Source organism: Triturus cristatus, chromosome 4_1 (assembly GCF_964204655.1).
Source record: "Triturus cristatus chromosome 4_1, aTriCri1.1, whole genome shotgun sequence".
NCBI classification, from domain to species: domain Eukaryota; kingdom Metazoa; phylum Chordata; class Amphibia; order Caudata; family Salamandridae; genus Triturus; species Triturus cristatus.
Genome location: NC_140585.1, coordinates 484,225,854 through 484,249,617, shown reverse-complemented (window position 1 = coordinate 484,249,617; position 23,764 = coordinate 484,225,854). Strand labels below are relative to the sequence as shown.

At 44.1% G+C, this 23,764-nt stretch overlaps 1 protein-coding gene across 17 annotated transcripts in view; it reads right to left on the bottom strand.

The window, feature by feature from the left end:
* PLEKHA5 (pleckstrin homology domain containing A5) overlaps positions 1 to 23,764 on the bottom strand; it is a 1,155,627-nt gene that overhangs the window by 157,589 nt on the left and 974,274 nt on the right. For all 17 annotated transcript variants that reach the window (XM_085652691.1, XM_085652692.1, XM_085652698.1 and 14 more), the window contains 2 exons: positions 10,709 to 10,789; positions 10,422 to 10,571 (listed from right to left, as the gene is read on the bottom strand). In XM_085652691.1, coding sequence (XP_085508817.1) covers positions 10,422 to 10,571; positions 10,709 to 10,789 — 231 coding nt within the window. The remainder of the gene's footprint in view (positions 1 to 10,421; positions 10,572 to 10,708; positions 10,790 to 23,764) is intronic.

Here is a 23,764-nt window from a genome sequence, read left to right as displayed (position 1 = left end):
TCCTCAGTCAATCCAGTTAATGATACATTATACCCGCTATGAAGTGTTACTGATATGTTTTGCTAGATGCTCAAACTTCTCTGGTTATATTTCTAAGCATGCTGGTTTTGAGGATATGCCTGGCCTACTCTAAGGTAGTCGCAACTTGAGTGGAACCAATATGCACAATCTTGACTGGTAAAGCTGTAGTGGTATTGTCTAGCACTGTTGAAATGTGTTAACTGAGCAACAACTACAAACAAAATGGATAGAGAAAGCTACAGGGAATGTGAAGTTACACCTAGGGGATCAAGTGTGAGGTTGAAGGATCACTCATTTGTTTTGGACTGATGCAGTTGGTTTTCAGGCTCTGTACACTGGGACCCTGAAAAGCAGGCCCCAGTGATCTGATACCTAGAAGCTTGCCAAATTGGTTAAAACCCCTGACTGGCACATTTAACTTATCTATAAGCCACTAGTGTATGGTACTCAGTATGCCCAGAGACTGTAAGTTATATTTCACTAGTGGATTGAAGCACTTATTGTGCCACCACTAATGTGAACATGTAAAACAGGACTCTATGCCTGCCACAGCATTCCATCAGGGCAGTTAAAAACTGCTATTTCCACCTGTCAAAATCACCATTCTGTCAGGCCTAAACTTTCCTTTCAAATAGTAGTAAATTACCCCTAAAGTAAGCCTTAACAGCCTTAAGGTAGGGTGCATAGTATTTAAAGGTAGGACATTTGTGTTTTACCTGTCCTTACAGTGAAAAAGGCCCAAACCTGTTTTCATTGTCGCAAGGCTAGCTGTGCCATAAAAAGAACGGTTTACTTTACTACACTTACTAAAACTACAAGGGGGAGGGAGCACACTACCTCTCATCCCAGCACAGTTCCCCCATTGTGTTCTAGTAAATGCAGTTAGTTTGCTTACTTTAAATCTGCCACCGTTTTCCACCAAAGTTGGTGCAGGTAGTGCTATCATCTCTAGACGCATGTTTATGGGTTTAGCCCTTCATCTGTAGAGAGCAGAAGTAGGAGAGCGCAGAGAAAAGTCATCTGGGGTTGCTGAAATGATGCCCAAGTCTTCACAGGTCACAATACCACTCAACAGGCACACAGGTGCATCCAAGGAGAGCGTGCCAGCTCGTTGGCTCAAGGAAGCCTTTTAAATACAAGCGGGAGAGAGGAACCTGAGGAGAAAATCCCCAAAGGCTGGACCTGCTTATAGTTGTGTACTCAGGACAAAGGTGTGGACTTCAGGGGGCCAGTTAGTTGACCTCCTGGTCAGCTATAGGGCACAAAAGATGCAAGAAGCCTACTTTTTCAAAGAGCCTGCTGGTGGCTTTTGAGAGAGTGAATCCTAACTCCCACATGGAGCCCACAAGGTCCTGGACTCTTCTGGTGTTAAACTGTTATCCTCTGCGCATAAAACCTGCAAACTGGACACTTAGAAACTTTGAAAACATTTTCTCCACTGAACCAACAGAGACCGGGATGGGAGACAAAATCATAGCAGCAGAAGTTTAATCGCCAGTAAGATTCAACTCGTCCTTTTTCTCTTATGAAAAGATTTTGACTTCTAGAAAAGTTTCAAAGCCCGAAAATAGAGAGACTTCACCGAAGCAGACATCGAACAGTATTTGACCGCTGCGGAGACATTCCTGGGCACAGGTTTCGGACTTCGTTCACTCTGAGCTAATCTCACCGTCAACACCGACCATGCCATGTTTCCCATTGCAGCTGCAGCTCACACCAAGGACCAATGCATCACCATCCCACTGTTAAACCCTCCTTCAGCCAGACCCACCAACAAGGACTTTTCTCCAGTAAATATTTTGAGTCAGAAGGTAAACTTTCCACCAGGACAAACCTGGTCCCCGTACCTGATCGACAGTAGCTCACAGCTGGCCTTAATTTTTGACTTGGACCCGGTCTTGCATGACCAGATAACTCCAATATGTGTTGTGCGCTTTTAGGTGCTAGTTTGACTTTAACATTTTAAAAATTAAACTACTGGTTCCCTACATTCGATTTTCATTGTTTTGGTGTCTATTTGTTCATTAAAGTTTACTTTATTAAATTGGAGTGGTATTTTTATTGTGTAGTGTTTTCTACCTTTAACTGCTTTGGTACGGTAAAAGCTTTACACATTGCTCGTAAATTAAGCCTGTCTGCTCTGTGCTACAGCTATTAAGGGTTCCGCTTACGTTTAAATTATTGAGACCCAACTGGTCCTAGTACGGAATTGTGACTTAGTTCAGACTCACAGCCGATTCAACTAATAATTCACTTTCTCACAGCCAAATAACAGGGACCCACTTGAGGCATAGTGAAGAATCCTTCAAAGCATCCTTGTCTACCGTAGCATGGACCGACATCAAGACTTGCTCTTAGAAAGTGTTCTGAAATTTGGGGGTACAATAGTAACAGGATACAATATATATTTTTAAAAGCACAGTAAAAGAATACAGATAGTAAGGTCTAAATCATGTTCTAAAACAGTTGGTACTAACCAAGAACGATTTAAAGAAATGTGGAAAATAAGATTTTTACCACTCCAATGAAACTGAATAGGAGCAAAGTTTGACATGGGCTCCTAAGGAACGTCTCATGGGAAAACAATTAAAATAGTGAGAACTTTTTGGCAGGAGCTTGGCAAAGTGGGATAGAGATTGTGAGTTAGGTATGGAGAACCTAGTTATCGGCAGAGTTAATCTACAGTATGAAGCAAAACCCCATTTTTTTTGTCGCAATTTTATAATTCGGTCAGAAGGTATTGGAGCACTTTATGTGGGCACCAGCTACATAACACAGGGCCACATCATTTTTTTTAGACACAGAGATTAAGTGATTGCCCAGAATTACAAGATGTTGAGACAACATCGAGACTCAAACCTGGTTCCCCAGTTCCAAAATCAGCGGCAATAGTCATAACGCCACATTGTCGCCCTTAGGAGAAGGGAATTCAAGTAGCGCTGTGCGAAACTGGCAAGGTTGAAACAATGAGGGTGGAAAATCCACTGAAAGTTAGGTTTTGTAAGAGACAAACCTCACTGAAATCATTTTTACAGGGAAAAGTCTCCCACTAAAGAGAGGCTGCTTCCCTACAGTGTTTGTCGCAAATATTACTGCGAACATCGTGACAGGCTAACATAGCAAGAGCAAGTTTGTGATCAGCCCTTGCTACGGGTGCCCTCGCTACGGGCAATGAACTGCCAGAAGCAGTGTAAGTCAGCAGACAGGACAGAATGATGACTGCCCAGCCATGAGGATGAGCTATGGTCCGTGCGATGGTGCCAGGGCTCCAGATGAGTCCAATTAGGTAGACTGGGGCTTGGAAATGTTGCTTCACCTGGCAATCCAAGGACTGCTCACACATACCTATATATTGATTATCGGTGCAGCCCTACTGGAGCTTCAAATAAAGGCCTAATGAAGAGGGGGGGGGGGGGGGGGGGGGCAAATGGATAGATGAAAAGGTTGACTTAAGTGCGATAAAACAATCTCTAACATATTTATGTGGGAGATTACACTAAATCTAGTAACCGATTTTGTATGAATTTAATGATTGCATTTTTAACTGGTTTGATGCAATACTGATAACTTTTAAGAGGTGCTTAAAAAGATTTGATGAACATAGTCCTTAGTAGTTGGTGTCCAGTAAACACTACAGTAGTTGAAATGTTATTAAAGATACTGGGCTTGGGGTGGCCCCTGTATATTCGATAAACTTAGTTAAGTGTAATATGGATTTTGAAAGCAAGGTGTTAAAATCTATTGCAACAACAGTAAATCCGTCTATTAAATTATTTCTGAGGGGCGGAACACACAAATTAAGAAGTGGTACTATTACTCACACAATCTGTATAGAATTTGCAGATTGTATAGAAGATACAGAACTGGGAAGAAACATTTTGGTGGAATTCTCCATGCACTGTCCCTGGAGTAGTTCTGAAAGGTTTGAACATTATCCACACCTCTATAGATATTCAGTTTTCTGCTCAACCAACCCAGTTGTCAATTAGTCCCCCTTCCAGAACGTGCTCTTCAATGAAGCGCACTTCATGACTGACTAGTTCACCTCAAGCACAGACGCTAACATTATCGCGTTGCTCGCACAGCCACTGGTGCCAGCCTGCCTTTACTTTTAGGTTTATGCGTGTTTGGAATCATGCATTTTGATTTTTCTTGGCATTTTTCTGCTGCACTTTTTCAATCACTCGACTAATCTGCATAGAAATTTGACTCCAGCCTCTCAACTTCAAAGAGTTGATGCCCATGTCACCTTCCCTCCATCTACAGTGTCAGATCAAGTCCAACTCCCAAGTGATGAAGATGTTTTTATAAAGCGTGACAAATACCCTGAGGTGTCTAGGCGCTACACTTAGCACGTACAGGTCCAGCTGTAGTAAGTTTGAGAATTATGCCTTAAAAAGCCAGGTTTTTAAACCTTTTCTAAATGTTAACAGGTTAGTTTCTTTTTAAAGCAAGGTTGGCAGGGAGTTCAACAGTTCAGCTGTTGTGGTAGTGAAGCTCCTTCCACTCTACCTGGCTCTCCATACTTTAGGAGCAGCAAAATGTCCAAGCTTGGCTGACCTGAGGGACCTTGCTAGAATATATGGCTTAAGAAATGTTGTCAGCTGTGTTGGCCCTAACTTGTTCAGTGATTTAAAGGCAATGCAGAGTGATTTAAAATTGGATCTGTTTAGCAACCTGCAACCAGTGCAGAAAGGATGAAGCTGAGGAAACAGAGTCAAATTTGGAGATTCCTCTGAGTACTCTTGCTGCTGCGTTTTGAGCAGCTTTTGGATGTTGCGTTTAGTGGCGCTGGTGAAAAGAGGATTGCAGTAATCCAATCTAGATGATATTAATACAGATACAACCGTTTTCCTTAAATCCATAGGTATTGAGAGAAGTATCTTCCTCTGAATTTTAAAGATAAAAAACAAGAAGAGGTGGTTTAGTTGGTTTGCGCTTCAAAGGACAGCTTAGTGTCAAAAAGGACTCCTAGATTTTTAGCTTTAGGCACTGGTGTGGGTTAAGGACCAAACTGGACCGGCCACCAGTTATCTGTCCAGAATGAGGGGTTATTGCCAAACAACAAAACCTCAGTCTTAGACGAGTTTAACTGCGGACAATTGTCTGCCATGCAATTGGCTATATGGCTCATGCAGTCATGAAAACTGATGGCCGTAGAGTTGGATTGATTGTTTACCGATACAATGATCTGAGTATCGTCTGCATATGATACAAGGGCAAAGCCATAACTTTTTATCAAGTGGGCCGAAGGAGTGACGTAAAGATTAAAAAGCGTTGAGCTCAGGGAAGATCCCCGAGGGACTCCACATGGCAGGGAAAAGGAGGGGGGAGGAAAATCCAACTCCACCCGATGCCCTCTTGGGTGTGACATGGGATGCAGGCATCTTTAGCTGGAGAACTTCTTTGGAGGTTCATTTGACTCTGGGCATCATGCGTTATGTTGTGAAGTCGGACAATACTATGACTGTTGCTTACATCATCTTTGATGGAGCTTTGGCAGAGCATCACCTCCTGCTGCTTTTGAAGACTCCCATCAGGGTCTTGCACAATATTCAGGCAGATAAGGTTAGCTAAATCTTTCCATCCTCTCAGAAGGTCTTCCTCTATCTGACCATCTTTAGGTCCACTAGGAGCTAGTGCGGGAAGCTTCCCATGATCTATTCACCTCTCAGTAGTCCACCCAACTTCTCTGGTTTTGCTGCTGCATTCCAGACTCAGGAGCTTTGGAAATTGATGCATACTAGTGGATAGTAGTTCCTCTCAAACTTTTGGGCATCTGTAGGCTTTTCATCCCTGTCTTCTCATCTGGAGGTTGCTGTTGAACGCATCAGCGGAAGTGATAGTGGCTGTAACGTCTGACCTCTTAAGTCCTGGTTTCCCCTTCTCCAGTCCAAGGCTCTCTGTCTGGCATGAAGGCTCCCACTGGTTACCTCCTTGATTAGAACAAGTTTGCCTGTTGATACTGGAGTTGAAAATGTTGAGTTGGCCTAACCAGTGACCCTCCAGATATTTAGCAAAGGTGATCTAGCCTCAGGATCCTACACCTTTGATTTCTCCTTCCACCATGGGGGAAGCTTTTAACGGCAGAGGACAGACTATTTTATGTCTCCCCTTGACTGTACTTTTCCATTAGTCCTTCAGGTTCAGTGGGAGAGCTTTTATTTGAATCTTTTTTTCTGTGTGCCCAGTGGGCTGAGATCACTGTTTTCTGGGAATCTTTGGTAACCACAGGAATAGTGACTCTTGCAGCTTGTATTTTGAAGAGTTTTACATTATTACCTCCTTCTAATTTCCCTTGATCCTCTAGATTTTGCTGCTTTGTCCTTTCGAGTGTCTCCCTTCAGCTGATCTCAAATCTTGATACTCAAAAGTGGCATTCTTGGTGGCCATCACATCTGCTTGGCAGTTAAGCCTCATTTTCGAAGATCCTCAATAAGTGGGAGCGGGCCTATCCAAGTTATTTGAATAGATAAGGCCCCTCTGTTTCGAAAGATGCCAGGGAGGATTGATGTCTTCCTGTGCTCAAAATGAAAAGTGCCTTAAAAAACGCAGGTCTGCAGCAAGTTTGCTAACAGGGACTAACTGCTCAAAAACCTGTTCATCTCTAATTAGTCTATGGAGAGGTGACATAAACCAATGCTTAGGCCACCCTGATGCCAAAAGACTTCTCCGGGGTAGCTTTCAATTCACCTCATTCCGGGACAGTAGCGCTGATCTTTCTAGGATAGGTTTTGGCTTGCCAGCAGTATTGGGCCCATAGGTGCCAAATAAAATCCAAGAGCAGTTGTATGATTTCCCTGCTCCTTATTATGGTGAAATCACTGAAATCACAGGAAGTGATGCTCCAAAAATTGTCCTGGAAAGCACGTCACTTCAAGTTCAAAATCTTTATATAGAAAAATAGACCCAAATGCCATTTTCATTAATCGGGTTACAAGAGCCTAGACATCAGAGCCAGCACATGCAGGTATGACGTTGAGGAATATGCTCCCTATAATAACTGTATTGTATGAATACAGGTGCTTGAGAAGTGTAGGAAGTCAGCTGACAGGACAGGCACAATGCACATAGTGCATAGACAAAAGCCTTCAATTTCAGAACGGAGTAAAGTAACTTAAGGGATAGCCATATGTGCTGGTATAGCGAGAATCTTCTAATAGTAGGTTTTGTAAAAGGGGGTAACCGCCACCAAAAACCTTGCCAACTAAGATAATCTGTAAAATTTAATTTAACAAAATGCATATCTACAGTGTTTAGGATAGTGGAATTACAATCCGCTCTTAAAAGCCTATTGGTTTTAACCTGGGCTATTCATAGTAAAATAATTATCAAAACTTTTTGTAAAAAACAGATCAGATCAATGCCCTGTGAGACAGCTCTTCCCACTGAAACAAGAAGGCCCACAGCCTTTAAAACTGCCACTATAACTGAGGCCTACTGCAATGAGGATTCTCACAGTGAGTGAAAATATTCTACTCCAAGGCTTTGTCGGAGAGAGTAAATATGGCCAAAACCCTTGCCTTCTAAATTAATCTGGCTGATTTGAACCACAAAATATCTACCAATATGCCTCAATACAGTGTAATACCAATCTACCGCTAAGGTCTATTGGCGTTAAACCTTTTTCACCATAAGTAAGTCGATCTCTCTTTAGCCACATGATGGGCTTGGGTCGGTTTTAATAGAGGAGTGGATAACACTCCTGCCAGTGGTAATGTATTTTAATTGCACAACCTGAGTCAAGTTATGGAATAAACTAGATCTCGATCTCCCAAAAACAAAACTATGAAAAATAGCTGGCTCTTGCAATATTTCCTCTTCTATATGCCCAGATTGCTAATTAAATATCTAAAACACCAGCACAGCGTCTGTAGAGTTGCCCCCCGCCCCCATCCCCTTCCATTTCTGGCATCCTAACCGCTATCCCTTGATAAGTCTTACCCTCCTTCCTCTCTTCCTACTACTTTTTCTATTCTCTATCCCCTCTCTATTCCCTCTCTTCTATCACTCTTAGCAACATCAGCCCACTTAATATTCTGCATCACGAACCTTCGCTCTCATGCTATGATACTTCCTTCCTTTAATTGTAATGAAACAGTTTATGCTTTGCCACTACTCCGGTATTATATTTGACATGCTTTCCAATGCTTAAGGTTGTATCGGCTTTTTCTTCTAAAATATTAAAACCTTTTTTTGAAGAAAAAATAAACAAGTAAAGTCAATTGCCTTTGTCATAATAAAGCAGGTCAGACTTTTGGCATCTAACATAACTCTTACAAATTAATCAATCAGCCCTAAAACCGTTGAATGTGCCTTGTCACTATGACCAATAAATGCCTGCTATATTCAACATTAGCTTTCAGACGAGCCAATCATGTGGTATACAGTTATGACATAATTATGTACAGAACTTCAGGTGACAAAACAATGTACAACTCCTCCCCAAGATGGCACAACAAAGAATCTCGCGACTGAAATCTACTCCCTTAGTCTGTCAGAAGGGTAATCAACACCAAAACCTTTGTTTCCTACATAAGCCTATGAGATTTGATGTAACCAAATACCAGTCCACGGGCATTCACACAGTTTAAAACCAACCCACCATTGAAGGCTCATTGGATTTAACGGATGTGTTTCACAATAAGTAAGCATGGTCTACTGCCATTATGTTAACCTTCCTTCAAACACAGATCCGATTTATGGCATCCGACATACATTTTCCCAATGAACTATCTGGCATATAGCTTTCCTTATTGGCTTGTCACCATAACCAACCTAGGCCTACTGAATTAGACAATCTTTCTCAAAAAGCAACTGTTAGGCATACAGTCAAAGTTACAAATGCAAATAAATAAAAAAATTATACAACCCTACCTAAGAGGGTGTAATATGGATTATCACATTATAAATCATCCACCCCCAGGCTTTGTCAGAGGGGATAAACAGCACTAACGCTTGCTTCCTTTACTATCTGTGAGATTACTTGTAACAAACTACTCTCTGCATACTTTAACAGTGTAATAACAATCTACCCTAAAATGTCTATTGACATAAGCTTTTCAACATAAATATACCAGGCCTACTGACTGTTCCAACTTTTTTTTTTTAAACAAACATGACAAGCCTATGGCCTGGATCACTGGTCTGTCCACATACCAAACTCAGTTCTGTTGAAATCTGTCTAATGAGCAACCGCCTTTCAACAAGGCATGAAGTCCAATACAAGCACTCTTTTTCCGCAAAAGCACACATCTGCTAAAACAAATGCCATATTTAAGGTAATCAATATGTGGGGAGAGAAAAAAAACCTCTCTCAGCAGTGCTTCTTAAAGCTCTTTTTCTACTAATCACACAAGGCTCCCGACAGATGTGCTGTAAAGCCACCATCTAGTTTTTACATGGCTGGACATTTGAATTCTACAAATATACAAGTGAGAGATGGGGACATAATCAGTTATGTTTTTAATGGATACACAGTGGCTAATCATTGGGGCCATTTAAACAAAGGTTCTCAACAAATAAGCTCTGGCAAAGCCAATCGGTCTTCCCTTTGGGATCGATTGGCTTTGCCAACCCCTTAAAATGAAAAAAAAGTGCACTGTTACAGATATATCATTTTAGAGGCACAGGCTTCATTATGCATGTATGCCCCTCAAATTAATAAGGGTGCCTTTTTTTAATTAAATAAAAAAAAATGAAATGGAAGCAGTGTTACAGAGGCATACAACACAACTAAACCAAAGGATTTTAAAGAGGCTATGATCCAGGGAGGGACAAACCTATGATGGAACAAGAAAAGCAATTGAATAAGAAACCAGCAAATGAAAATGACAATGCTGAGTAAGGGTCAGCAGTGGGTGGTCTGTAAGCCTGCACACAATAAGCCCACAAGACCCCTTGACCAGTATGAGGAAGAGACCTAAACACGATCAAAGGTGAGAAATAGAATATAACCTATTGGTTTTACTTGCAAGGGCACTGTTTTGTAGCTGTAAAGAATGAGGGTACATTCCCTTTAATGTGTACATGCACGCGCTAAATATGCCGATGCATGCTCTGCGTAGGCAACAATATTTCAAGGGAACGTATAAAAAGCCGCTTTCAGGGAGGGTGGCCGTGCAATGACTTATCAGGTCGCAAGAACCTATTCGGGAACTGACCCGAAATGTCGCCTTTACGGTACGTACAAGAGATTTCCATTTTGAAAATTCTATGCTGGTACACGGCGATAAAATTGAACGTTCCCAGCAGCCGCACAAGGGCTTTCGAACCGCTACACAGAATGCAATTTGCTTCCCGTTCTGGAGGAAGAACATTCAGACAGTCCAATTAAAGGGACGAGAAGAGGAATCGCTTTCCACCTCGTTGGGTTTTATTGAGCGGAGTCTCTTACTTACCGCGGTGGCTCGGGACACTTCTCGACACGTGCTAAGAAGGCCGTTCTGAAACCCGTCTCGTTGCAGGGCTACAGTCTGGACGGCTGCCGGGTTATCTGCATTCATCTCCAGCTCCTGACTGGCCGATAGTAATGCCTGCTCGAGCGTGTACTATTAGAACAAAAAGAAGTCATGTTTTAATGTTCTGCGTCATTAGGTTGATTTGCTTTTCAGATCCAGTCATCGGCACTACGATAACAAGCACATAAAATGACACCAGTTTAAGGTAATAAATGTAATTGTCCTACTTTCTCTTTGTGTAGCAGCTGAAGTTTGGCTTCCAGGGCGTGCACTGCTTTATCTTGTTCGCACAATCTGCTTAGCTTCGCCTATTGCACAAAAAAGGTGGATGTAATTCATTGTATTCTGTGCTTGTATCACAATCAAACACTGAAAATCAGAACAAGGAACAAAAACATAGCTATTTTGCAAACGAACGGTAAATCACTGCAGTAGCAATACTGTCTGGCTTTGTAAGACTTGCACATTTCATCTCGTGTACTTTCCTGATGCTGATCTCATCGGTCTGTCTGTCACAGTGATTCTAATTCAGTTTTAGGCGCAGGACGGAATAACGGCGGGTAAATCAAAGCCGCCGGAAAAATGCTTATCGGAGGTTTTCAATCTAAAACACTTAAACAATAAGCATTGGCAAAGCCGATAAGGTTTGCCCATGCAAGTTCTATTGGCGTTATTAATGTTTTCTAAAGATGTACAGCAGCGCAGGCTGCTTTACAACATGGTTCAAAGTGATAAAAAAAAAAAACAAGCTCCATGGCGCGTCCAGCCTTGACCACCTCATAGAACTTTTTTTGTTTGTTTATTTTAAGCCATGTCACAAAGCAGCCCGCGCTGCTGTACAACATCATTAAGAAAACATTAACAAAGCCAAATAGTTCTGCACAACAAAATTATACATTGTCTGTTCTATCTTTTGTCTTTCTCGCGTCTCAACATCTTTACTGCTTCTCCTCTCTTTATTTTCCTCATATCAGTAGTGAGTACCAGAAAGATGACAACACCATAATCCTGTTATAGTAATCGTGCAGAAAGAAACGGGAGTAAATGTATAGAATACTGGGAGCACGTGACTGATTCCAATAAGCAACAATAATCATTTGATTAGCAACTTATCTTGGGTACTGGAGCAGTGTGCTGCCGATGTAAAGCACTGCAATACCTCATCAGGGGAAATAAGCAGGGACATCTTAAGGATTTTGGGGGCCCTGGGCCAAACATATTTTGGGGGCCCCTGTTCAGAACAACTTTGAATTTATGTTCCAATTTGAGCCCCTGTTTCACACACAGTTTCCGCTTCCTCAGCTGTGTTAGTGATCCAGTTTTCATCATAGGCATTAGCCTATATATTCCCGATGCAAACAGACATGCGCAGCTGACAGTGGTAGGATTTAGTGTTTCCTGCCATGCTACTATGTTTTTAATACTTTTTAAATTGTATATGTGTGGCTTAATTACTCTGTGCTTTTTTAACAATTTCTTCTACCTACGCGCACTTAAACTTTAACTGATTCTGACCCTCAAACAATTTCCTTGTTGGAGACTCTGCAGGCCTGCAACATGTTTCCATCTATTTCTTCGGCCACCCATGAGAAGGGTCATACCCTAGATCAAATCTTTCACAACTTTGACATATCAGTAAGCCTACCTCTTCCCATTATCTGTTCTGACCACCTCCTATTAAAATTCGTCATTCCCAACTCTGGCACAGCCCCTCGGGCTAACGCAGGGCAGAGGGTCCCTAATTACAGGACGTTCCATAAAATATCCATCCCGATGTTCGCAGACGCCCTCGGTCATTCCTCAACAGAGCTGTCTGGCTGCCCCGACTCGGACGATAGATTCATGGCTCCGAACCAACATTGATGCAGCGGAACTGGTTGTTTTGCGCTCCTTAAAGAGTTTGGCCCCATCAGCTCCATGATTTAACGATTCCCTCAGATCTAGCTAAAGAAATTGTAGAAAAATGGAACGAAATTGTGTAAATCCTATCTACCTGAGGACAGGAAGGTGTATAAAGACAACTTAAAAGCTAATTACATTCTCGTGAAGGCAGACAAGAAAAACTTCTTTCAAACCAAGGTAAAAAATGCCCAAAATAAGAGTAAGGAAATCTTTAGCATAGTCAAATCCTTTACCTCCCCGAAAGTCGGCACAAAGGAAGGGCCATGCAAGGAAGGATGGTCTAAGCAAATAGCTCAAATCTTCCACAAAAGATGTCCGTGATCCAACAAGCCTTCACTAACATCTCAGAGGAAGAACGGACTCTCTACCTTACTTCTAATTCACCTCTTGGATCCTCCATCTTTACTAGCTTTCCCTGAGTTTCAGCTTGAAGAGTCTCTGACCCTTCTCCAAAGCATTAAGTCTGGCTCGCCTACCGTCCCATGTCCAGCGAATATCCTGAACCTATTAGCTCCCACCATAAACCCCATGGATAAAACCGCTCTTTAATGCTTCCTTCTCCTCAGACAACATGCTGAAATTATGGAAGAATGCTAAGATTCTTCCACTGATAAAAAAAGGCTAACACCAAACCGAAGGACCCTGCCAACTACAGGCCAATCTCCCTTCTTCCGGCCCTCTCCAAAGTATTAGAGAAGCATGTAAACAAGGCCCTCCAAAAACACATTGAAAATGGGAAGCTCCTTCATGAGTCCCAATCCGGTTTTAGGAATCATCTCTGCTGGAAGTGACTGAATTTCTCAAGGCTAAGCTGGACCAGGGAGGCAAGGACGTATTGGTACTGCTCGATCTGTCGGCTGCCTTCGATACGGTCCCACATGAGAGGCTCCTGGAGAGACTTGCTAACATCGGCCTGGGGGGACTGCCTGAACATGGATGTCATCCTTCTTGGCAAATCGATCTCAGGACATCTGGCTCCCCCCTTTCTCAGCCCTAGTTCCGGCCATGAATGTAGGTGTCCCTCAGGGCTCCATTCTCAGTCCTACCCTTTTTATTATATATCTATCCCCATGCATTTCTAGTAGAGGAAGAGGGCGCCAAAATTGTTTCCTATGCTGATGACACTCAGCTGATTTTTACGTGTGAAAAAGGAACCGACTTTGACGGGGCAATGATTAGGTCTTGCCTCACAAAGGTTTTTAACTGGCTTAAGATCTATCAGCTGAAGTGCAATCTGGACAAAACTGAAGTTGTTTTCTTTAGTAATCCAGAAACACCTGACAGGAGCACTTGGTGGCCAAAAGATCTGCCGCCCCCGCCCACGGAAAAGGAGAAAGTCAAAAACTTAGGAATTGTCATAGACAAGACCCTCTCCATGCGCTTTCAAATCCAAAATCGAACTGGCGCTTGCTGTGGCATACTAATTCCTGCCACTGTTACCGCTTGAGAGCAGAAAGATCGCGGTGCAGGCTCTGGTGACATAAAAGCTTGACTATGTCAACAGCTTGTACTTCGGTCTTCCCAAATCCCTTATCCAGCGCCTACAAGTAGTACAAAATGCAGAGGCCAGAGCCATCCTGAGACCTAAACCCAGATCTAGTATGACACCTATTCTTAAGTCTCTACACTGGCTCCGCATAAAAGAACGGATTGACTTCAAAGCGATGACCATCTTCTTTAAAGCTTTCCACGGCTTATAAGCCGGCTATCTAAATAAGTGAGTTAATCGCTACACAACATCTAGACCCCTAAGATCTTCCAATGCCAACCTGGCCAACGTGCCTAAAATATGCCCTGCCCATACTTGAGGCAGATCCCTCTGCTTTCTAGGCGCAAAATTGTGGAACCCTGAGTCTCTGAGACTACCCACAGACCTACTCTCTTTCAGGAATAACCTTTACACACGTTTTCCTCCCGCTGTCACGTGCCAGGACACTCTAGTCTGAGTAGCTGCGCTCTTTGATAAATACGTTATTTCATTTCATTAGGTCCCTGACAGTGCAAAGGAACACTCGTTCAAATTCTAAGGGCCGTTTATGCCGCCAGTGCGTCATGTTTTGACGCACCGGCAGCGTAAAAAAATGTGCCATGATGCGCTCTATTTACAAAGTGACGCATCTAGGCAGATGCGTCACTTTGTAAACCCCTGCACCACATTATACCTGCGCCAGGTATAATGTATGCAGGGTGGGAGTTGCCCCGCAAAAAGCCTCGTAGAAGTGGCGCATTGAAATCTATGAGAACTCAGTGCGCCACTTCTAGGACGCCATTGTGTCAATATCTTACACCTGCCTCACAGCAGGTGTAAGACTGATGCAGGGCCTTTCACATGGGGCTTGCCCCATGTGAAAGGACACATTACTGGAGCTGCGTCTATTTTCAGACACACCCCAGCAATGCATCACTTGTGCGCCTACACATACGTCAGAAATACTGCTGTATCTGTAACTCCTTGCGACATGATGCGTCATACAGTAAATATGACGCATCCATCATGTTGCATGGAGGGCGTGCTAAGAAGTGGCGCATCCCTGTTTTCACACAGCGATGCGTCACTTCTCATAAATGAGGCCCTAAATGTGTTTACATCTAATACTCAGGGATAGTTATGTGTGTTTTCAATATTGTAACACGGCAGCAGCTCATCAATATTACTGCAAATAATCTCTGTGACGCCCTCCCATTTCTTATATGTAAGGCCTTGTTTTGATCTTAAAGAAAATTCTTTTATGTATATTGCATGAAACATAAACACAACATTTCTCTGGAAAATGGCTGTACTAGACTCTCACACATCAGGTACATAAAAATAAATTAAAGGAAAACAGTATTTAAAACAATCTGTTTGACAAATATTCCAGGTCATTAGGGCAAAACTCTGGAGCTGACTCTGTCAGGGGGGCCCCTGAAAGGCTGGGGCCCTGGGCCAGAGCCCACTTTGCCCATGCATTAAAACGTCTCTGGAAATAAGTGCTATATATTTACATTACGATACAATTGTAACCAAAGTAAATAACAAAAGACATCCATGTTGTATGAAATTGGGTTTCTGGTTGGCAGAGGTGTGCACCTTATCCAAGCAGGAACCACAATCCTCATCAAGGCCAGTCAGATGCACACCCTAAATTAACCTGTGCTCACCTCCCGGTGGCTTGGCAGAGAGCTGCCAGGCTTAACTTAAGAGGCAATGTGTAAAGTATTTGTGAAACATTTCAAACTGTAAACAGTGCAAACAACACAAAAATATACCAGACCTAGTTATACAAATTGAGCTTAATTTACTTTAAAAAACACACAGGACCAAAACGGCAAAAATTGAATAAGCATAACCGGAGTTATGCATTTTTAAAGAATAAACTGAAATGTAGTGCTTAAAAGCATAAAGCTCATAACGGGGCTGTCTGGTCACACTAGACCGGGTTAAATCCAAAAGTTCAGGCTGACTGTGACGGAGTGCGAGCCGGATACAGCGACCAGGCTTGGCCCACTGAAACAGTACCTTGGTTCGCGGTTGTGTTAAGATGCAAGGAGCAGAGGTTGCGATGCATTGTCGATCCCTTGGGATGTAGGCAATGGCACATGGGTAGGAGATGTGTTGTCTTCGAAACCCAAGATGCGTTGTAGAGCTACGCAAGTTGAGGAGGCGTCCAGAACTAGAGGCAATGCGCCACGCAGTCGGCGAATACGATATCTTCAGTCATTGCGGCAGCGGTGATGCGACGGGGGTCGAGGGAGATGCGCCGGTTCCTAGCTGCGCAACGACAACAATGCGCGAGATATTACTGTATCAGCACTCTATACCCACTCCCAAGGGTCCAGGACTGGATTGGCACCACATGGCAGAGCAAGACTCAGATGGTAGAGTCCAGGTGCTGTAGGTGGATGGTTGGAAGTCTTTGATGTCCCAGAGACTTCAGAACAGGAGGCAAGCCCTCTGAGTCTCTTTGGCTCTGGGTTGGTAAGATGCAGATCCAGTCCTTCTCAATCCTCACAGTAAGGCCCTCTTCTCACAGTTGGTAGTGTCCAGTACCTATACCCAGTTTTGCCTTTTAAGTTGGGAAATCTTCAAAGAAAAGCCTTTGAAGGGTACCAAGTCCCTGCCCTTCCTGCAGACTCACTAGAGGGAGGGTGGGGAGGGAAGCCCTTTGTGTGGGAACAAGAAACAACCTATTCAGATGTGTCCGCTCCTCCCTCCAATCCTACTCAGGATGGCCAATCAGGATATGGATGGCCCATCAGCCACACTTACGCTCCCTTTGTGTGTGACTGTGTAGAAGGAATGCACAAAGCCCAGCTGTCACTCAACCCAGGCTTGTATTCAGAGACCGGCAAAAGACACCAAATGGTTAAAGTAAAAAAATGTCAAATTTATAAAAGTGGCATTTTCAGAATTACAATTTAAAATCTAACTTCACCAAAGGTTAAGCATTTAAATTGTGTTTCCAGAGACACCAAACATATGGGTCCAATATCTTCCTAATTAGAAATTACATTTATAACATGTAATAAGGTAATCTCAATGGTATCCTATGGAAAAGCTAAGCCCTGCAGTAGTGAACAACGAATTTAAGAGTTTCTCAGTACTAGGACATGTAAAACTTAAAAGTACATGTCCTACTTTTTAATACACTGCACCCTGCTGATGGGCTGTCCAGGGCCTACCTTAGGAGTGACATATGTATTAGGAAGGAATGTTTGGGCCTAGCAAAAGGGTTAACTTGCCAGGTTGATATGGCAGTTTAAAACTGCACACAAAGGCTCTGCTATGGCTGGCCTGAGACAGGTTTAAAGGCTACTTAAGTGAGTGACACAATCAGTGCTACAGGCCCACTAGTAGCATTTAATTTACAGGACCTGGACACATGTTGTGCACTTTACTAGGAACTTGGAAGTAAATTAAATATGCAAATAGTGGCTAGGCCAATGTTACCATGTGGTAAAGTGCCCAGAGTCCTAAATCCAGCAAAAACAAAGTCAGCAAAAACAGGCGGTCTGAAGGCAAAAAGTTAGGGGGAACCACACCAAAGGAAGCCAGGTGTAACACATTTTTAAACATTAATGTTAAATGTACAAGGAATCCACTAGATGTCAGTCACAGACCACGTTTGTGATTAAATGCACACTGCAGTCTGAAGTATTCCACAAAACAAAGAGCAGCAATATCTATATTTGGCTGCTACTGTTTTCAACGGCGGTAAGTAGCAACCATTCCTCACCGTAGGTGTTTGTTAAATCTAATGGTGGCCAGTACTCTCCAAAGAATTAACAATGAAGTACACTCCCTGCTTGTTTGGTTTCAACAGAAAGCAGAGTTAACATACACTGCGTTATTCTAAAAATGTAATCCTAAGTGATACCACCCTGTACTCACAAGTACGGCGGACTGTAGTGACATGCACTCAGAGTGCATTTTGAAAAGTAAAAAAAGAGTGCCTTAAATGCAGAAGCCTGCAGTTTAAGAATACTATCCACCAGAAGCAGTACTTGGCCCAGGCCCCACGGCAGGAGAAGACTCGACTCAAAGCCCAGGAGAAGACGGAGACCTGGAGGAGGTGCGGACGATGAAGCCAGAGTGGTAAGTAGTGGGATGTGGGAGCCAGCCAATGGCTACTAAAGGTAAGTAATGGGTGGGCACCGAGCCCCTCCAATTAAAAAAAAAAATTATTATACAAGAGACTTTGCAAGCACTGTGCCAGTGGCCCCTAAAAATGAACAGCGTGCTGCTGTTTTGTTCACATTTCTGCACCAACTTGCTGTGCTAAAAGGAACATACTTTCTAAACAGTAGTCAATACTTAATGGGTTCCTTCGTGCATTGACAATGATGTATTACTTTGGTTACGTATAATTTAACAGGGAAGTGTGCCCTGTTTGCATTAACATTGACAAGTAGCTCTTAAGCAATGCTTAGTTCGGTTGAATAAAACACGTTGGCTGCACTGTCACTACTACATTGGAACGTGGAGAATGTTTCACACACAATCCAGAAGATTTGTGCCATTTTTCTGACCCTGCAGGGAGCAAAGCAGTAAGGCAATAAATATGACATCTTCTATGAATGCTATTTCACATTTTCAAAGTGTTTTTCTCTTACGTATTTTATTGAATTTGTGGATTACAGGTACATCTGATATCAAAACAGCTGCATCACATTCCTCTGGGGAAACCAGGGTTTAGTTAACATCTCATTTAAGTAACTAGTTTCACATACTGTTCGTAATTATGTCATCACGTAGACCCCTTCGTGTGCTGGAGGTAGTCAACACAACTATGGAAAAGCATGGTATTCTGTGATGTGTCAAACTAAAACCAAAATAACAACACTTTCAATCACGAGCCAGCCCTATGAGAATGAAGATAATGCTAGGAAGTGAGCCACAGTCAAAGTAAGGAGTAAATGCTGTATAAAGGGGGTTAGGTAGGCTTTTGTGATGTCTAGATTAATAGGACCAGGTCTCCACTCACCTGGAGTGGGTTAGCATTAGAGGTGTGGGTTGTAATTAAACGTTATCACCAGGTAGGTGAGCATCAGAGTGGGCCCAACTGTTCTGCATCGCACCCCACTAACTGTCCATTTTTCCCCACTTGTAGCAGTTCATCCAGTATGTGTGTCCAAGGCTTCGCCCAGCTCCCAGGTCTCAACCCCCGGTCCGCTTCTATTTTCAGTACTGTGCTCTTAAAACTAACCAATTTGCGGAGTTCCACCAGCCAACTGTGGATTTTGGGACCCTCTGGGGTCCTCCAGGCCATTGACATGCTGGCGTCTAGCAAGAATTAATGCAATATCTACAAATCTGGTAGTGACTGTGTGAGAAAGTGGCTCTGTATATACTGTTCCCAAATAGGTACAGTGTGTACAGAGTCCACAGTCCCCAGAGGTTTGGCAGAGGTTAAAGTTAGATATAACCTTACTCTCTAAAGTGGTAGCTTGGTCGAGCAGTAAGGCAGTATCAGAGGACAGTGTAAAGCATTTGTTGTGCACACTTAGTCAGCAAATGGTCTCACACACTCAAGAACTGAACTCTAGGCCAATGATTTATATAAAAAATATATGGTTGTTTTATTTTAGAAACAACAATAGGTATCAAAATATACTTTCTCAGAATGAGATGCTTTAGTTAAATACTTTGCAATAGGCAATTGACTTTTGCAGATAATAGTTACAGTTTTGTTGCAATAGGCAACACAATTTCAAACACAATAATACATTGAGCTCAATGGGAATTTTAAGTTATGTGCAATTGATTACTTTCAGGATTACTTTTCTAACTCCAGGACTGGTTCCTATATTCAGTCCTGGGACAGTTCTTGGAAACGAGTAAATTCGTTTTAGTTACTGTTGTGATTTTTAAGCAATATTTTGCTATTTTAAAAGTTGACAAACTTTTTGCTAATCAAATTACCAATGTTATCCTATGGAAGGAAATTCACTTAGCAGGTAAGTGGGGTTATGGTTACTTTTTCTAGGTCAGTAATGGATCCTAGATCCAGCACTAGTGTCCCACCTGTAAGCAGTTGAGAAACTGCGTGTAAGTTACACAGGCGATTTTTAAGGAATATTTATAAGTTTGCAAAATCGACACTTAGAAGAAATTTCATAGAAAAACAGTCAATGGTTTCCTATGGGAGAAAATTCAAGTTACGGGTAAAGTATGTTCTCGTTACTTTTGTAATCCAATGCTGGGCTCCTAGGCTCAGTACTGGAGCATCTATCTAAAACAGGTAAGTAATTGCGTTTTCACAGTTGGTACGATTTTTCAAGAATATTTGTAGTTTGCAAAAATCGACAAGAAATTTCACAGAAAAACAGTCAATGGTTTCTTATGGGAGAAAATTGAGTTAGTGGGAAGTACGGTTGCAAGTACTTTTCAGGGTCAGTGCTGGGCACCAAGATCCAGCACTGGGATCTCTCCTAATAGCAGGTGAGTATTTCTGTTTTCGTTACTCGGTTGACTTTAGGTGAATATTTTAAAGTTTAGAAACTCCACACTTAGAAGAAATTTCAGAAGAAGCCAGTCAATGTTACCCTATGGAAGAAGAGTTAGTTATCGGCTTTTGGGTAAGTACTCGACTGGTAGAGTTAAGGTCCTGGGCACAGACTCAGGGGTCTACCAGGGTTAGGTAAGTACAGTTCTTACACCCTCAGCGGCACAGGGGCAGCCAGGTGCAGAGTGAGTTAGGCCCACCAACCAAGGCAGGGGGGCCTTGGTTGGTGGCTGCTGACTAGCAGGCCACGCGGCTGTGGGAGCTGGGCTCCTTGTCACTTGCTCAGGGCAAATGGGGAAGTAGGTAGGAGTAGAAGTTGCACTGCCAGGGCCACTCGGGCGGCTGGGTGCAGGGTGCTTTAGACCTTCGGGCGCTCAATGGATTTCAACGGGAAAGCTCAAGGACGAACAAAGGCTGCTTGGGGACGAAGATTCTTCAGGTGCCACCACCACTTCGAGAGGTAAGTTGGGTAGTTGGAGGATAGGTAGGTACCCAGGAGTCGGGCACAGGGGGCCGCAGGGCGCCGGGTGCAGGGGTGCCTTTTGATGTCGGGAAATCTTACCCTCTGTTGATCGCGGGGGGGGGTCCCTGGTTCTGAGGCCGCAGGCGTCGTCAGGAGCGTCAAGGTGGGTCCTTGGGTGCCGGATTCGGGGTCACAGTCGCCGGGGGGGACGTCCTCGGGGTCTTTGTCCACTTCGGCAAAGGCCAGGCTTGGCAGGTGCAGAGTTCACGGTTCTGAGCTGATGCTAGGGGTTAGAAACTTGCTTTGAGCAGAGCCACTGCTCGTGGGAGTCCCAGGTGCTCAGAGTCACAAGGTAGCCATGTCCTCCGGGGTTTGTGAGGTTGCTGGCCGTAGGAGGTGCCGGGATTTAGCAGGAGCAGGTTCGAGGGTCGACAGGCCAGTAGAGCTGGGGCCAAAGCAGTTGGTGTCTTCCTCTTCTTAGCAGCTGCACGGCAGGTCTTTTCTTCTTGTTGTTCTTTGCTAGTTTAGAATCTGAGGAAGGAAGGTTCAGGGTGCCCCTAAATACTAAATTTAGGGGCGTTACAGGTAGGTAAAGGGCAGGGACAACTGGGTCCCTGTCCTGGGGTGGGTACACCCCCCATCCTGCCACTCTCGTGTGGGAGGGGGGCAGTGGCCTAGTCCTGATTGAGTAGGGCTCCCCATCTTCAAGATGGCGAGAGCCCAGAGAAGAGCTTCACCTCGCCTCCCCCACCTGAGGGGTGGGGTTGGCAGGGCTGGCACATCCCCTGTCCTTACTTGGAGTTTCCGGCCAGTCTTCCCGCCAGAGTGGGGGTCAGAACCGGTGGGGGCCAGATGCTGAGTACAGCAAGTGGCCTGGAGAAGCTCACAAAGGCGGCATGCCTTTGAAGCTTCCGCCTGCCCATCCTGGGGGAGGAGACCTAGCACCTCGCCCAGGATGTGCATTGTTGCAGGCCCAGGAGAGCGGGGGGCTCTCCACCCAGGGGTCCAGCAACATGTCTGCTGTGTGGCAGCCTAGGCAGCCTCTCAGACAAGACATGGATTGTAGGTTAGGTTTCAGGGGGCATCTCTAAGATGCCCTCTGTAGTGCTTTGTATATTAAATCACACACTGGCATCAGTGCGGGTTTAATGTGCTGAGAAGTTTGATACCAAACTTCTCAGTCTACAGTGTTGACATTATGGGGCTGTGGAGTTCGTGTTGGACGAGCTCCCAACACCATATACTCTTAAATGGCAGCACTGCACTTACAGTGCCCAGGAATGGACCTGGGTACTGTAGGGGCACAGGGCTCATGCTCCTGTGCCCACACCACTGGCATAGGTCACCCAGCTAGAGGGGTGACTGATGTATGCCAGGGAAGTGTAGGTTGTGGGCATGGCACACAGGGATGCGTGCCATGGCGACTCTTTGTTTTGTCTTGTGCCCAGACACTCAGCCTGCAAGGGCAGTGTGTGTTTGTTAGGGTACAGGGCCTCTAAGTCCTTAGAGACTTTCCCTGGTCACAAGGCCCTGGGTACCTATTGTACCATTTACCAGGGGCTGACACGTGGCCAGGGTTTGCCAATTTGGGTTTTAGGTTTTAGGGAAGGAACATAGGCCCTGGGCACCTGATTGGCAGGAGTCCAGGGCACACTCTGTCAAAGTACATTCAGCAAAAAGTGGGGGCATATCATGCAAGAAAGATGGCACTTTCTCACAGACTGCACCCGCCTTAGGCCAGGGAAACCAACTCAAGAGGCAGGTCGCAGGTGATGTAGGCAACAGGTGTCTTGTGGCAATTGACAAAGCGTCCGACATTTTGCTCTAGTAGGGGGTAAGAACTGGGTACTCTCAGACCGTGTGGCGGAATGAGACATTTTGCCTGCCCTAGCAGTGCACTGTATAAGAGCAAGGTTACAAGCTACTTCCCAGAAATCTCACATATGCACTGCAGTCCAAAATGGACTACTGGTTCGAACAAACCTGCATGCCACTACTGCCTAATCCCCGCCCTCAGCGCCCTGTGTAACAAAAAGTGTTGCACCAGGGTCCTGTATTGGTCCTGCAGGATGGCAAAGTGTGCCACAGTATTATGATTGTACAGATCACCCACCCTGGTGAGGTTAAGCGCTGACCTGTCCCTCAGCTCCCTCCAATCACCTCTATGGGGAGAGTGAGAAGAATGGGCAGCGAGAGCTCCCTGGCATAGGCATTCGGGATCTGGTGCGCTGTCGTGCCCGTTGTCATATTTTTTGTGTGTTTAATGACGGAAGGAATACACTTCTGAATGACCCTAACTAAGCTGCATTGCACCTTGTGATTAGTCAGGGGAGCCTGGGTGCTCACCAATCATTTTCTTTTATTTCTTTTTTACCATTTCCCCCAACCACCCCCACTGATGAACCCCCAACTCCCGCGCACCCACACCCTACTCGCCACCCGCGAACCATGCCGGCCACCACTGAAACTGACTACTGGTATCCTGTACACTACAATCGGCTCTCAAAACGGGGAGGATCGGTTAGGAATCTGGAGCTAGATAGTTTCTGCCAGGTAAGGCATTACTGAAGGTTAGTTACTTATCTGATTGACTTCTAGCTGAAGATTCCTTACCTTAAAATAGATACCCAAGCAATGCCTTACCTCGGAGGTGCGTTGCAAAGCCAAATTCAAATAAAAAAGTCCTGTAGAACTGAAGGGACGAAGTGCCCATCACAATGTGCCTGACTGTCCAGGTAGTAGTGTTTGGTAAACTTGCAGAGTTGCCCACATTGCTGTCTGACAGATATCAAGGACAGGGATTACATGGACTAATGCAGTGTTTGCAGCCTTAGCTCTGGTAGCATGAGCATAAAACCCCCCACAGGGTTAGCAATACTTAGCAGATCTTGATACAGAGCTTTATCCATCTTGAGAGGGTCTGTTTTTGCACA